At 40.1% G+C, this 14,220-nt stretch overlaps 1 protein-coding gene across 6 annotated transcripts in view; it reads right to left on the bottom strand.

The window, feature by feature from the left end:
• Positions 1-14,220, bottom strand: part of dapp1 (dual adaptor of phosphotyrosine and 3-phosphoinositides) — a 62,994-nt gene that overhangs the window by 46,279 nt on the left and 2,495 nt on the right. For 4 of the 6 annotated variants that reach the window (XM_061794600.1, XM_061794605.1, XM_061794602.1 and 1 more), the window contains exons 2-8: positions 11,149-11,271; positions 10,286-10,419; positions 8,530-8,660; positions 7,867-7,914; positions 7,685-7,747; positions 7,511-7,596; positions 2,015-2,102 (exon numbers count right to left, since the gene is read on the bottom strand). In XM_061794600.1, the coding sequence (XP_061650584.1) occupies positions 2,015-2,102; positions 7,511-7,596; positions 7,685-7,747; positions 7,867-7,914; positions 8,530-8,660; positions 10,286-10,419; positions 11,149-11,271 (673 nt within the window). Of the gene's footprint in view, positions 1-2,014; positions 2,103-7,510; positions 7,597-7,684; positions 7,748-7,866; positions 7,915-8,529; positions 8,661-10,285; positions 10,420-11,148; positions 11,272-11,639; positions 11,898-14,220 lie in introns of those variants that run through there. The other 2 variants (XM_061794601.1, XM_061794604.1) reach the window with 2 other exon arrangements.

Here is a 14,220-nt window from a genome sequence, read left to right on the forward strand (position 1 = left end):
GGCCGTTCATGCTCGAAAACGCTTCATTTTTGCTAAATTCAAACAATTTTGCAAGAAAGAGTGGGCCAAAATATCTCCACAGTGATGTGAAAGACTCATTGCTTGTTATAGAAAACGCTTGATTTCAGTTGTTGCTGCTGAGGATGGCCCAAGCAGTTATTAGGTGTAGGTAGCCATTACTTTTTCACACTGAGTCAGGTAACTTAATAGTTTCTTTTTCCTTAATAAATGAAATCACCATTTAAAAACAGCATTTTAAGTTCCCTTGGGTTATATTAGTCTGATATTTACATTTGTTTGATGATCATAAACATTACATTTGGGAAATGATGCAAAAATGTAAGAATTTGAGAAGGAAGCCGATACTTTTTAACGGGACTGTATGGACTTATTTTGAAACTCATGCTTTTATTTTGACGCAAGCACTGTGGAATCGGAAGTGCTGTGAGTCGTGTAACGTGACACGCCCAAAGTAGAAAGAGAAAAGATTGGCGGGGTGCAGCCTTGCCTCCAATCCATATGCAATAAGAGCGTGAGACTTTGTGTGAAGCAATGCCTATATACAGTATGTATCGTATCATGTATTTGTTGAGTAATTTCACGTGCACGTGTACAGTTAAAAACTAGTTCGTGAAGTTAATTGGGACACGGGTTTATTAAAGCCCGGATAAAAATGGTTGGATTACGTCAGACAAACAAATCATGTGAGTGACTCGCTGTGGCGACAACTCCCAGACAGGAAAAGCTGAAAGTCAGATGTCGGCTACAAGCGAGATACATGCTAATAGTTGGAGAGGGCTTGCTAATTGTTTGTGCAGACTAATGCTAACCATATAATTGTGTTTTAGCTTTTTATGGCAATCTACTTGGATGACTATTAAATAAGCAGCTAATTTAATTTTGCACTTACTGTGGATTCGTCCTTAATAGACATAGCTAATACTTTAATTTGACTTAATTTATTTATTTACACTGTCAATCTGCCTGTATACATTTACGTTGTACAAGACAGAGGCATAACTGCACTTTCATGCTGAAAAGTGCCCACTTTAGTTTCTAAGGTGCGATGTGTCAGTTGAGCCTTTCAAGATGTCCAGATGGATGTGGAAATTTATGTACATTTAAAATGATTTCTAAATAAGTTGTTTATGAAAGGTACAGTTTACAGAGCTACTGTGATCTGTAAATTGCAACTGTAAATGAAAACCCCGATTCATAATATTGTTGAGATTACACATTTGAGATCGCACATATGATTTGAAACAGGATTTTCAACAAGATAATAGTCAATAAATGTAAATATTTTCCCAAATCTTGTTATTATGTGGACACAAAAAATGGTAAAACAATTCAATTGTCGTTGTTTATAGCGTATAAGGCCACGGATATACTGGTCTGACCCACTTGAGATCAAATTGGGGTGAATGGGGCCCGCGAACTAAAATGACTTTGACACCCCAACCACATTGAGCATCCATAGCAAGACTTGAAAATTGCTGTTCACAGATGCTCTTCATCCAATCTGGCTGAGCATGACCTATTTTGACAAGAAAAATGGCCAAATATTTCAGTGTCTAGATGTGCAAAGCTGGAAGAGACATACTCTTACGACTTGCAGCTGTATTGACGCAGGGGGACTGAATACAAATGTACACCACATTTTTCAGATTTTTACAATATATGCTAAAATGGAAAAAACTATCTTTCAGTTCCACTTTCCAATTATCTGCTACATTGTGTTGTCGGTCACATACAATCTCAATAAAAAAAACTTTAGGGTTTTGGTTGTAAGGTGGCAAAATGTGGGGAAAAAAGGGTATGAATACTTTTTCAATCTACTGTATGTTGCAACTTCCCCTACAATTGACGCTCAGAAAATGCTCAGAAAAAATTTTGTATTGGTCTGAGAACTGCACCGGTATATAGTAAGAGAGGCCTTCAAGTAGTTTGACTTAGTTTAAATGTGACACTTCCTAACAGCACTGTGTGCAACATGAAGTGTAGAAAAGCTCACCAATTTCCATCTGAGAATCTTGATCCACTCATCTGCTTCCACACCAGTCTTTGCACAGAGATAAAATGTTCTCTCTGGAAACACCAGACTGTGGAGGCAATATAGATTTGGTTTGAGTACAGGAAGGTCATAATTTTCAACGTTGTAATTTTGCAAGAATTTTGGAATAACAGTATGACAACATGTCCATGGCACATAGTTAGGGAGTTCCTTTGTTCACATCTACAGGTCACAATTTCCATCCATTAGGCCTAATTCACTAATAAATGCCTAGAAATGTTCTTACTCTGTGCACAAGTTGAGCCTATATGCAAAATCACCATCACATTCATGACACATGCTTACCGGCCAATTTCCTTTGCACCACTGTGTGTATGTTAATGAATCAGAATATATTCAAAATGACAGGCTTGCGCCTGGTGCGTTTCAATTTTCATAAACTGTGCTCCTCTTTCCCTATAAAATCAGAATCAGAATCATCTTTATTTGCCAAGTATGTCCAAAACACACAAGGAATTTGTCTCCGGTAGTTGGAGCCGCTCTAGTACAACAATTTATAGAACACTTTGGAGACATAAAGATATTGACAAAAAACAATTGTGCAAAAAGGTGCAGTCCTCTAGCACTTAGAGCCGTTCGAATGACTAATATTGCAATAGTCCGGTGCAATGACCATTGTGCAAAGGGCGCTGAGACTTCAAGGAGTGTATGCGGTTTAAAGTGACGAGTAGTGCGATAATCTGGGACAATGTTGGTTGTGCAAATGTTACAGATACTCCTCAATCAGTGTGCAAATGGAGCAGATGCTACTCTGGCACGAGTGGCCAGTATATGCAAATAGTGCAGCATGGCGAGACAACTACAGTGAGTGCACGAGTAATACATAATTGGCCCCACAGAAATGTGACAACGAACTCAAGTCAAAAAATTGCCAGCTTGTTGTAATGGAATTATAGGTTAGGGCATCTGTTTGACACATCTTAGCCAATGCGCAAAGGTTGAGCGTTGCGAGACGTGGCCCTAAAACGTACTTATATCTTGCTAAACACAAAAACTGACAACATATAATAATGATGTTAATCAATGCTGCAGACAAAACATGCATAGAAAAAATAAAAGACGAGCCGACGACTTGAACACCTACTACAGATTTGAAAATAACATTTTCACACATCTTCAAACAAGAAAAGATCAACAAAGCGGCAGGCCCAGACCTTATGTCCCCATCCTGCCTCAAAGTCTTTGCGGACCAGCTCGCCCCAGTCTTCATACAGATCTTCAATAGATCTCTGAAACTGTGCGAGGTACCATCCTGTTTCAAACGCTGCACCATCATCCCAGTCCCCAAGAAACCTGCAATCTCGGGTCTGAATGACTACAGGCCTGTCGCCCTGAAATCTGTGGTCAGGAAGTCCTTTGAACTCCTCCTGCTGGACCACTTCAAGAGCGTCATCGGTCCCCTGCTGGACCCCTGGCAGTTTGCGTACCGAGCAAACAGGTCTGCGGATGACTCAGTCAACATGGGACTGCACTTCATCCTAGAACACCATCGACGGAGCGGGGACCTACGCAAGGATCCTGTTCGTGGACTTCATCTCTGCGTTCAACCCCATCATCCCTGAACTCCTATCCTCCAAGCTTCTCCAGCTCAGCGTGTAAGTGGATTTACAGCTTCCTGATGGGCAGGACACAGCAGATTAGGCTGGGGGACAGCACCTCATTTACACGCACAACCAGCACCGGGGCGCCCCAAGGTTGTGTCCTCTCTCCGCTGCTCTTCTCGCGCTACACACACGAAAGACTGCGCCTCAACGCACCCGGTTGTCAAACTCCTGAAGTTTGCAGACCACACCACACTCATCAAAGACAGTGACGAGTCTGCGTATCGACGGGAAGTGGAGCGGCTGGAGCTGTGGTGCGGCTGACAAAACCTGGAGCTGAACATGCTCAAGACTGTGGAGATGATCGTGGACCTCAGGAGGCATCCTTTGCAACAGCTGCCCTTCACGCTGTCCGACTGCCCTGTGTCAACCGTCGAGACCTTCTAGTTCCTGGGAATTACAGTCTCTCAGGACCTGAAGTGGGAGATCAATATCAACTCCATCCTCAAAACAGAGGATGAACCTCCTACAGCTTCTGAGGAAGCACAGCCTGCCACACGAGCTATTGAGGCAGTTCAACACAGCAGTCATCGAATCAGTCCTGTGTTCTTCCATCACAGTCTGGTTTGGTGTTGCTACAAAAAAGGAAAAACTCCGACTGCAACGGACAATCAAAACTGCTGAAAAGATTGTTGGTACCCCCCTACCCACTCTTGAGGACTTGCAAGTTGCCAGAACTAAGACAAGGGCATGCAAAATAATCTTGGACCTTCCACATCCTGGTCACAACCTCTTCCAGCTCCTTCCCTCAGGTAAGCGCTACCGAACAATGCAAACAGTTAACTTACAATTCCATTGCAACATGCTGCCAATTTATTTGTCTTGAGTTTGTTGTCACATCTCTGTCGGGCCAATTATACATTACTCGTGAACTCACTGTAGTAGTCTCGCCACGCTGTACTATTTGCATATGTTGTTGACCAATACTGCTACTCATGTGCCTGAGTAGCATCTGCAATAATTGCACAATCGATATTGTCCCAGATTATTGCACTACTTGTCACTTTAAACTGCATACATTTCTTGAACTCTCTGTGCCCTTTGCACATTGGTCATTGCACCAGACTATTGTTCTATTAGTCATTTCAAACTGCTCTAATTGCTAGATCTTTTTGCACTTTTGTCAAGAAAAAATAAAATAAATTGTACCGGCATTACCACATTACTGGTAACCATATATTGCTCAGTGACTGTGTTTTTTGTCTTTGTCTCAAAAGTATTCTCTGTCAATTGACTGTGTTGTCGTACTAGAGCGGCTCCAACTACCGGAGACAAATATGTTTTTGACATACTTGGCAAATAAAGATGATTCTGATTCTGACAAATACAGCACAATGAACAAACACTGCACAAGTTAAAATCCATCCATCCATTTTCTGTACTGTTTATCCTCCTCAGGTCGCAGGTATGCTGGAGCCTATCCCAGCTATATGCGGGCAGGAGGCGGGGTACACCCTCAACTGGTCGCCAGCCAATCGCGGGGCACATATAAAAAAACATTTGCACTCACATTCACACCTACGGGCAATTTAGACTCGCCAATTAACCTACCATGCATGTTTTGGGGGTGTGGGAGGAAGCCGGAGTACCCGGAGAGAACCCACCCAGGCAGGGGGAGAACATGCAAACTCCACACAGCCGAGGCCAGATTTGAACGCCCAACCTCACCACTGTGAGGCAGACCTGCTAACCAGTTGTCATCGTGCCGCCCAGTTGTTAAAATAGTAAGGCATAAATATAGCACAGCAAAGAGACATTTGTAGTTGATAAAGTTGATTAAATTAGCATTGGAAGCGACAGAAAATATATAAGCCATGTCACTCGCCGTTATGTCACAAGCAGGCCAGCGGATACGTGTGCGTCTCTGATCTTTTTGACAATCGTTTGTCAACTGTAAATTTCGGAATTTTTTTTTCGAGATTTGTAGCGTGCATGTGTACTTGATCGACATGCAAACTCTGAAGCCTTGGATTAATGCGAGCGATTCTATGGCTTTTCCGTGTGCGCGATCAAAGCATGAACTAATGCAATCTGCTCGTTGCGTGACAACTGCCAACACACAGACATGGGTGGATACACACAAGCACACATTCGTACAGCACATACAAGTATTTGAATGGAATGAGGGTAAAAGTGATGAAGTGTCCTTTTCACGGTTAGGACATTAGTGAACTCATTAGCCAATTCCAGATTTAAGTTGTCATTAAAATTATTATTATTATTGTTTTTATGAATGACTGTAGTACAATATGTAGTGCATCTTAGGCAAAAGATCCGCATTTGATGTTTTTTCGAAGCTGCTCCATTATTTGTGCGTAAGTAGGGTCCGTTCTAGATTTCTTCGCAGAGCACGAACAAAAACAAATACATTGTACAAACATTGATAATTCACATATTTGTGCGTCAAATGTGCTTATGCACGATTTAAACACAAATCTGTGCGTACAGGGATAGTAAACGAGGCCCATTATTCTTTAAACAAAAATTTATATTTTATATTTTTTATATTACAAGAAACATCCACCCACTGCTTATCCTGTTCAGGGTCGCGCAAAAGGTGTGTACCCCGGGGTGCTGGCCAGGCATTCACAGAGCTGGCATATATTCGCTGTTCAAAATTATTGGGCATATGCTTTTTTTGGGTTAATTTTCCTAAATAGTTTGTGAAAATGTCTTGCATGTTCTCCCCGTGCCTGGGCGTGTTTTCTCCGGGCACTCCGGTATCCTCCCACATCTCAAAAACATGCGTTGATTGAAGACTCTAAATTGCCCGTAGGTGTGAATGTGAGTGTGAATGGTTGTTTGTTTCTATGTGCCCTGCGATTGGCTGGCGACCGGTTCGGGGTGTAACCCCCCTCCCGCCCGAAGATAGCTGGGATAGGCTCCAGCAGCCCGCAACCCTAGTGAGGATAAGCGGTAAAGATGGAGGGATGAATGGATAAAAAAAGAAAATACTGTAAGCTAAAAAAAGAGTAGAAGAAGAAAGTCACGTTATAATTTAAATAAAACTCATTTGTCACAGATTAGGAAGATTATATGACCCTGAGTATTGTTATATTAGCTGTATGTGTTACCATGGCGCTTGTGTGTGAATATTCAAACTTTGAAGGTAAATCGCTCCCATGGTCAAACGCTAATATTAGCTATCCTGTCAATAGGGTTTTCCATTAACTGTTAGCATAAGCGATTTCTAAAACGACATCTGTAAGATGTTAAAAGGGCATCGAGGAGCAGCAACCATTTGAGCCGCTGGTGTCCCAAGAAGGGATCCTACAAACGCTTGCAGTCTTGCAAAAAGCTGTATTAGGCCACCACTAAATAATCTCACAAAAAGAAATATTTGCAGTTAGCTCCGTTTTATTCACTGATTCAATGACCTGCTACTTCTGAGGGTCCAGATGGAAGGAGTTGGCAGAGTGCTCTTTTGGAAGGGAATAATGGGGAGTGAGATGGTAGGCCCCTTTCGGATGACTGAAGGTGTCAAAATGCCCTATGCAAAATAGCCCTCTGCTTTTCTAACTGACCATTTCCTGTCATGGTACAAAAAGAACCGTGCTTTCTGAAGTAAAGTAATTATCTTCCAAGACGCCACACCAACCCATGATGCACAAAATGTCATTGAAGCTGTGGCTGCTATGGGTATAATGGGAGGAAAAAAACAGGATGTGGCCATCATCTTCCTGTGAGCTTTTGAGAACCTGTGGAGCATCTTTAAAAGGAAACCCTGCAAGGGTGGACTATTACTCATCCGAACGAGGCAATTATAGCATCCTCAATGAGATACAGGCAGAAACTATGCATGGATTTCCCCACTCAATGATTCCCACTCCCTTACCAGAAGCAGTTGATTCTTTCTTGAGAGTAGTCAAACTGGACTGCAGAGCATGCCTTTAGGTCCAGGGTTCGAATGGGCTCCTCATACTGCAACAAAGAAACAGTTCTTACAATGTGCTGTAGGTGTAAGCCCAAGGGATTGCAAGCCATTTAATGAAATAGAACCCAAACTAACCACTTGGTCTTTGAAGTATTTCAGTTCATTTCTGCTTAGTGTGAACCATCTTTGCTTCCAGCTCTGCAAACCAAGCATGTGAAATAACATAATACATGTAAATAACTACACATGAAGCATACAACAATACACATAACAGTATATGAGACATGGCTAGGATTACGTCTTACTGCTCCCCATACCTTTACAATTGCTCCTTGTTTCAGTAGATAGCCTTCCTTTGTACCGAGCTGGAAACACAATTGACTTTTAAAAGGAAAATTCAGGTGACCAATGTTGATCTTCAATAGATTGTTGTTTTCAACTTCATTCTCATTGTGTCTGGTGTTTTAAAGACTCTATTTTTATGTAGTCCTTCACATGCCTTATAGGTTCTGGTTGGTGTCTATTAGGGTCAGGCCTATATTAGTAAAAATGCTTTTTGGCAATAATATTAGACAATATTCCCTGTACATTACAATCCATACTCGGTGAAAATTAAGCTTATAAAGTAAAAAAAGACAGCAAAACAAGAAGAACTAAAACAGATTGACCGGAACTGATAAATCTCTTAGCCCCTGGAACATAAACATGGACGCACACAATAATGTGCAGCTAGTACAAGAGAGGCTACTGGAATTTTAATCGCTGTAAAATTGTCCGTGTTCATGTAACATAAGATCATCTTATACTGCACTGCTGAATACTGCACTGGGAACTCGCTGGGAGCTGCCACATCAGAAAGACTGTTTACGTGCCTTCGTTCTGCTGCTTTGGCTAGTAACAGACCTTTTAATGAACATAACACCCAGGTTTGTCATAAAGTTAATCATTACGTATCATATCTGAGGTTTTGAGTGTCATACTGAGGGAGCATTTGCCACAAGATCATTTTCTGTGCGTCCAGTCTGCAGAGCTGTGTGAACCCGCACAGATTCATAAATGGATGGCTCTTCCACTCTCCATGGGTACGGATACTTGAGCACAATGAGAGTTCCTAAAACATGGGGAGATTATAATAAAGAACAGCAGCTATGTTAAGAAAACAAGTACATGATTGATTCAACTGTCTCTTCTTATTTCTAATTGTAATGAGCAACAGGAGCTTCAAATAGTAATTCTTTTAGAAACATGCACGTTAATAATGAGCAATGTATTATATTATTTGTCCAAAAACAGAAGAAAATTATTTCATAGTCAAGTACTAATCATATCAGAGACCATCTCATGTTCATGTTTACACAAGTACACAACTTGCATTACTGCTTAATAATTGTGATCACTTGGCACAGTGATCTGAGACATTTGGAGTTATTTCTGATTCTATGTTTTTTTCCAATGCTGGTCTCCATAATCTTGGGTAATAAAGGAAAATCTTTCAGAATTTTATTTCATCGCTTTTTTTATCGTCTGCTTTGCAAAAAAAATCTCCAACCTCGTACATTGGTTAGCATTGTGCAGCATTGAGATGAAAATATAAATGTTAGTGAGAGCCATGAAAAATTGATGGTGTGCAGAACTTTGTTTCTGGATGTTGGAGACTATCGGGTAAGTGTAGTTGAGCTATTATTATGGTACTGTTATTCTATGAAATAATGTTGTTTTTTTTCCCCAGGGTGAAGGCAAGCACATTTCTGGGGTAATAATGGACACATCATGGAGCATTAATACAAACCAAAGCTGGGCACCAGCACTTGCAAAACACATGCAAAAGAATACATTGTGAAGGCTATAAACGCTGTAGACAATGGAATGAACTAAATAAAAGCTGCACAACTGTTTGGAATTCCCTGAACAGTCATCCAAAGACATCGGAAGAATCAAAATGGCGTACATCTTTTCCTGGCAAACCACTAGTCATTGGCGAGGATTTTGAGAAAATGCTCGTCAAATGGCTAGTGACGTGCAGCCGGTGGGGAGGCCAATGGATTGTCATGATATTTATTTGTGAAGGTGTGAAGAAATAAAAAAAATTGTGAAAAAAAAAAGAAAATGTCAGGAAAGAACTTTTAACAACAGGTTCTTGTTAAAAGCAATGGTAAGAAGTGGCTTGAACTTCAAGTGTCCGGAACACAAGGATGTCCTCTGGTATCCAGTAGAAAATGTCACAGAGAAAATTGGGAAGCCCAAAGAGCTCAACAGAGGAGTCCTGGAAGTAAATGCACTAGACGCAAACTCATATAACTGCGATGTTCAAGTTTATGTTTGATATCAGTTTGATATGTTTGATATGTTTTGAGAGCAAATATGAGATTTCTGTGAGGTTCCCAGACATTCCTTTGTTGTTTAGCTGTAGCTTTAAAAAAATAATAATAAACTCCCCTCTAGCCCCAGTTGGAGGCAAAAGAGGGACATCCATTGAAACAATCGAGTGTCTCTTATAGCCCCAAAGCTGGGGTAATAAGGGACAGTCTATAAAAAAAACAAATATAATTAATGGGATGGAAATCAGCAATCAATTTTAACTAGTTGAAACCGTGACCAGGTAGTCACAAAATGTGTGTCTCTATCATCTATCTCCTGTTTGTTTCCCAGAACAATCAGGAAACCTTGGAAAAGTCTTATCTTGCCACAAGTAGTGACTGTCATGGATGTGTTGAGTTAAAACTGTGGTTGTTGTACCTGTTTCGCTGCCTACTAGTGGCTGATTGGCAAAGTGGTTGATAAAGTCATGAAGGGTTGCAAATGTGTTAAACCCAAACACATAGCCATTGTCTTTGCGTGTCACATGGAAATGCTTTACTGAATCCTTCGCCCTGCAGGTTGGATTAGAAATTAGAAATAGAATTAGTGGTGGGTACATCATTACGCAACCAAAATGGCCACCTGGTTTTTGTACAATCAGAGTAGGAGCTTGGCTCGCATTGCCAGCAGTAAGTCAAGCCTGTTTATGGCAGATCTTGGTCTCCACCATGGCTGCCCTTGTTCTGTTCATTATAGACAGAATTGCTAGGCACAACCAAGAAGTAAGGAGTATACCCACTTTAGTGGGCTGAGAATCTACTCAAAGCTATTTGTTGATCTGGTCTGATGGCTTGATTGAGCCATGAGCTTGTGCATTTAGTCGGGTGGAACGCAGCCAAGTGTGTTACTGGCTGAAATGAGCTTCCTCTGCATGGTGCCTGGGCACAGTCTTAGATATAGGGTGAGGAGTTCAGTCATGAGGGACTCAGACTAAAGCTGCTGCTCCTCCGCATTGAGAGGAGTCAGCTGAGGTAGCTGAGGCATATTTTTCAAAAGCCTCCCCAGTGAGGTGTTTATGCATGTACAACCAAGAGGAGGCCTAATAGCAGACAAACTGGAGGGACTACTGTACATCTCACAGCTGGCCTGGGAACACATCAGGTTTCCCCAGGTGGAGCTGGAATAAATACCCAGAGAGGGCTTCCCTAATAAGACTGCTTTGCCTGCAACCTAAAATGGAGGGATGTTTTCAAGTATAGACAAAAGCAAAATGTGTTTTTTATATAATCATACAAACTGACCTGACAGACAACGCAAAACAGCCTGGCCCCTCATTACTATTTCTCAAGAGGTAACTTCCATCACTTCCATTGGACAAGAGGAGTGCCTCAGCAGCATGACGGGAAAGATCATAGTGGTACCATCTACAATAAAAGATGTCGAAATTAGAGGTCTATGAAAAGATATTACAGGTTGTACATCATATTCACTGTCTAAGTGACAAAAACTTTGCTTGATTAAATATAGTTGTCAAACTGAGGATTTTTTAAATTTATTTTTATTTTTTGCTTTCTTATATCCTGATAAATTCCCCATAACAAATCTACACTTTGTTAACTTGATGAAATTGCTTGGCAGTCTGTTAGGATCAGAACGTGTGCTGTCCAAAATTCTCAAGACACTAGTTCCCAAACAGTTGAATGATTTTCTGTAAAGCAATGATTTACTTGAAGACTTTCAATCAGTGGTGAGGTGTGCTGTAGGTGTGAGAATTGGTCCTCAATTGCCTTACCTGGATAAAGAAGGGTCCATCCATCCATCCATTTTCTGAGCCGCTTATCCTCACAAGGGTCGCAGGAGTGCTGGAGCCTATCCCAGCTCAAATAAATAAAATCTAAATACATTTCTGAACTCAGATAAAACGAAAATTATGGTCCGTGGCCCTCAAATGTTCAAGATGGCTTTGCAATTACCCTCCAGCAGCACCATAAGGAATCTTGGAGTTACATTTGATCAGGATCAATCCTTTAATTCCCACATACAACAGATGTCAAGAACAGTGTTTTATTCACTTTCAATATACGTGTGTATATATATATATATATATATATATGTGTGTATATATGTGTGTATATACATATATATATATATATATATATATATGTGTGTGTGTGTGTGTGTGTGTGTGTGTGTGTGCGCCGAACTGTATTTACTGACATTGGTTTTCTGAAGTGTTCCTGAGTGGTTATATCCTTTACACATTGATGTCGGTTTTTGATGGAGTGCCGCCTGAGGGATCGAAGGTCACGGGCATTCAATGTTGGTTTTCGGGCTTGGCGCTTACATGCAGTGATTTCTCCAGATTCCCTGAACGTTTTGATGATATTATAGAGCGTAAATGATGAAATCCCTAAATTCCTTGCAATTGTACGTTGAGGAACATTGTCCTTTAAACTGTTCGACTATTTTCTCACGCACTTGTTCACAAAGAGGTGAACCTTGCCCCATCTTTGCTTGTGAATGAGCAATTCAGGGAAGGTCCTTTTATACCCAATCATGGCACGCACCTGTTCCCAATTAGCCTGTTCACCCGTGGGATGTTCCAAACAGGTGTTTGTGAGCATTCCTCAACTTTCTCAGTCTTTTTTGCCACCTGTCCCAGCTTTTTTGGAACGTGTTGCAGCCATAAAATTCTAAGTTAATGATTATTTGCTAAAAACAATAAAGTTTATCAGTTTGAACATTAAATGTCTTTGTAGTGTATTCAATTAAATATAGGTTGAACATGATTTGCAAATCATTGTATTCTCTTTTTATTTGTTTAACACAACGTCCCAACTTCATTGGAATTGGGGTTGTATATATAAAAAACATTTTCAACGAAATAAAAGCGAGAATGTTTTTAAAAAACATTAACAAAAATAACATTTTACGTTTGCAAAACTAATTACAACTCACTGTAATTCTAGCGAAAATATCCTTCGTTTTCGTCTTTGTCAATTAATTTATACATGAGCTTTCGGCGTTGACTTTCAATGTATTTGTTTCGGATAAATCTATAGATAAAGAACAGAGACGGTGATTGAACTACTGCCAGCAGGAAAACTAGAAAAGCTTTGTTACAGTAATCATGGAGTCAGAAAAAAACAACAAAAAACAGACTGGATGCACATTGACTGGAGATACAGCAGGTAAAAGCAAACTTACTTTCTATCTATCGCGCCCAAAGATAGCTGGGATAGGCTCCAGCATGCCCGTGACCCTTGTGAGTATAAAGCGGTACAGAAAATGGATGGATACTTTCTATCTGTCTAGCTATCTAACAGTCACAAATCTGAAAGTCTACCTGCGAAGTTTGCCATTTAGCAACAAGGGAAGGAAAACATGCAAAGAATAACTTTATTTTATTTGTTGTAAGTTAAACATATAAACACATTTTTTAAAAGGCCATACAACAGCATGTATCCCATGAATGGTTTTACTGTATGTGGTGATGCATCTAATGTATCCTTAGGAGCAGTATTATGTACTGCACTTATTGCATTTCAAATTCTGTGGACTATTATACAGTACCTGTATTTGATTTGTGGATGGTTGTTCATCTGTTAGACAGTGAATATATATATTTTTAATGGTAATTTATTTGTTGTTACACAATACTTACTGATTTTTTTTTTTATCTCACACTTGACAAATACCCCAAATAAAAAAAAACTAAAAGTAATACTGAAACTAATAAACACCCAACTAAAAAGAAGCATTTTAAAAAAAATAAAAACTATTAACCTGCTCTAAAAAGTGAAATCAAAGAGGAGCATAAAATTTTCCCTCTAAAACTAACTTTATTCACCATTATGAAGACAAATTGTTTTTCTGTTTTAGTTGTAAATAGGTTCTTTGCACTTTTGCAAATGAAGAAAAGTTCTATATAAAACCAATTCATCATTATTATTCGTCGTCGTCGTAGTAGTTATCAGAGGTGTCGCACCCATGTTGTGTAAGTGATGGTGTTGCAGTGTAAACAAAAAAAGAGGGTATCGAAAAAGTGGGAGCACTATTTCTACACCCTCCCTTTTCACGTTGCCTTAAAAAAAAATTTGTTGCGGGTTGTGTCAAATATTTTTATTCAGTATATGTCATGGACCGCTCTAAAATGGACGGCGGGCTGCAACTAGCCCGTTTAGACACAGCTGGTTTCAGGTCTTTGTATTTCAGGAGGAGGACTTAAATTTAGATAGATCTTCAAAATATAAAATATAGGAGAGACTTCTGTCATTTCTTTCTCCACAGGCAAAACGTGCCTGAGATGAGGTGAAATTAAGTTCAGCGTAAAAATTTTAACAACTGTAGAGTAAAGAAAGCTTTGGAAATGC

This window comes from Phyllopteryx taeniolatus, chromosome 13, assembly GCF_024500385.1.
Source record: "Phyllopteryx taeniolatus isolate TA_2022b chromosome 13, UOR_Ptae_1.2, whole genome shotgun sequence".
Classification (NCBI taxonomy): Eukaryota; Metazoa; Chordata; class Actinopteri; order Syngnathiformes; family Syngnathidae; genus Phyllopteryx; species Phyllopteryx taeniolatus.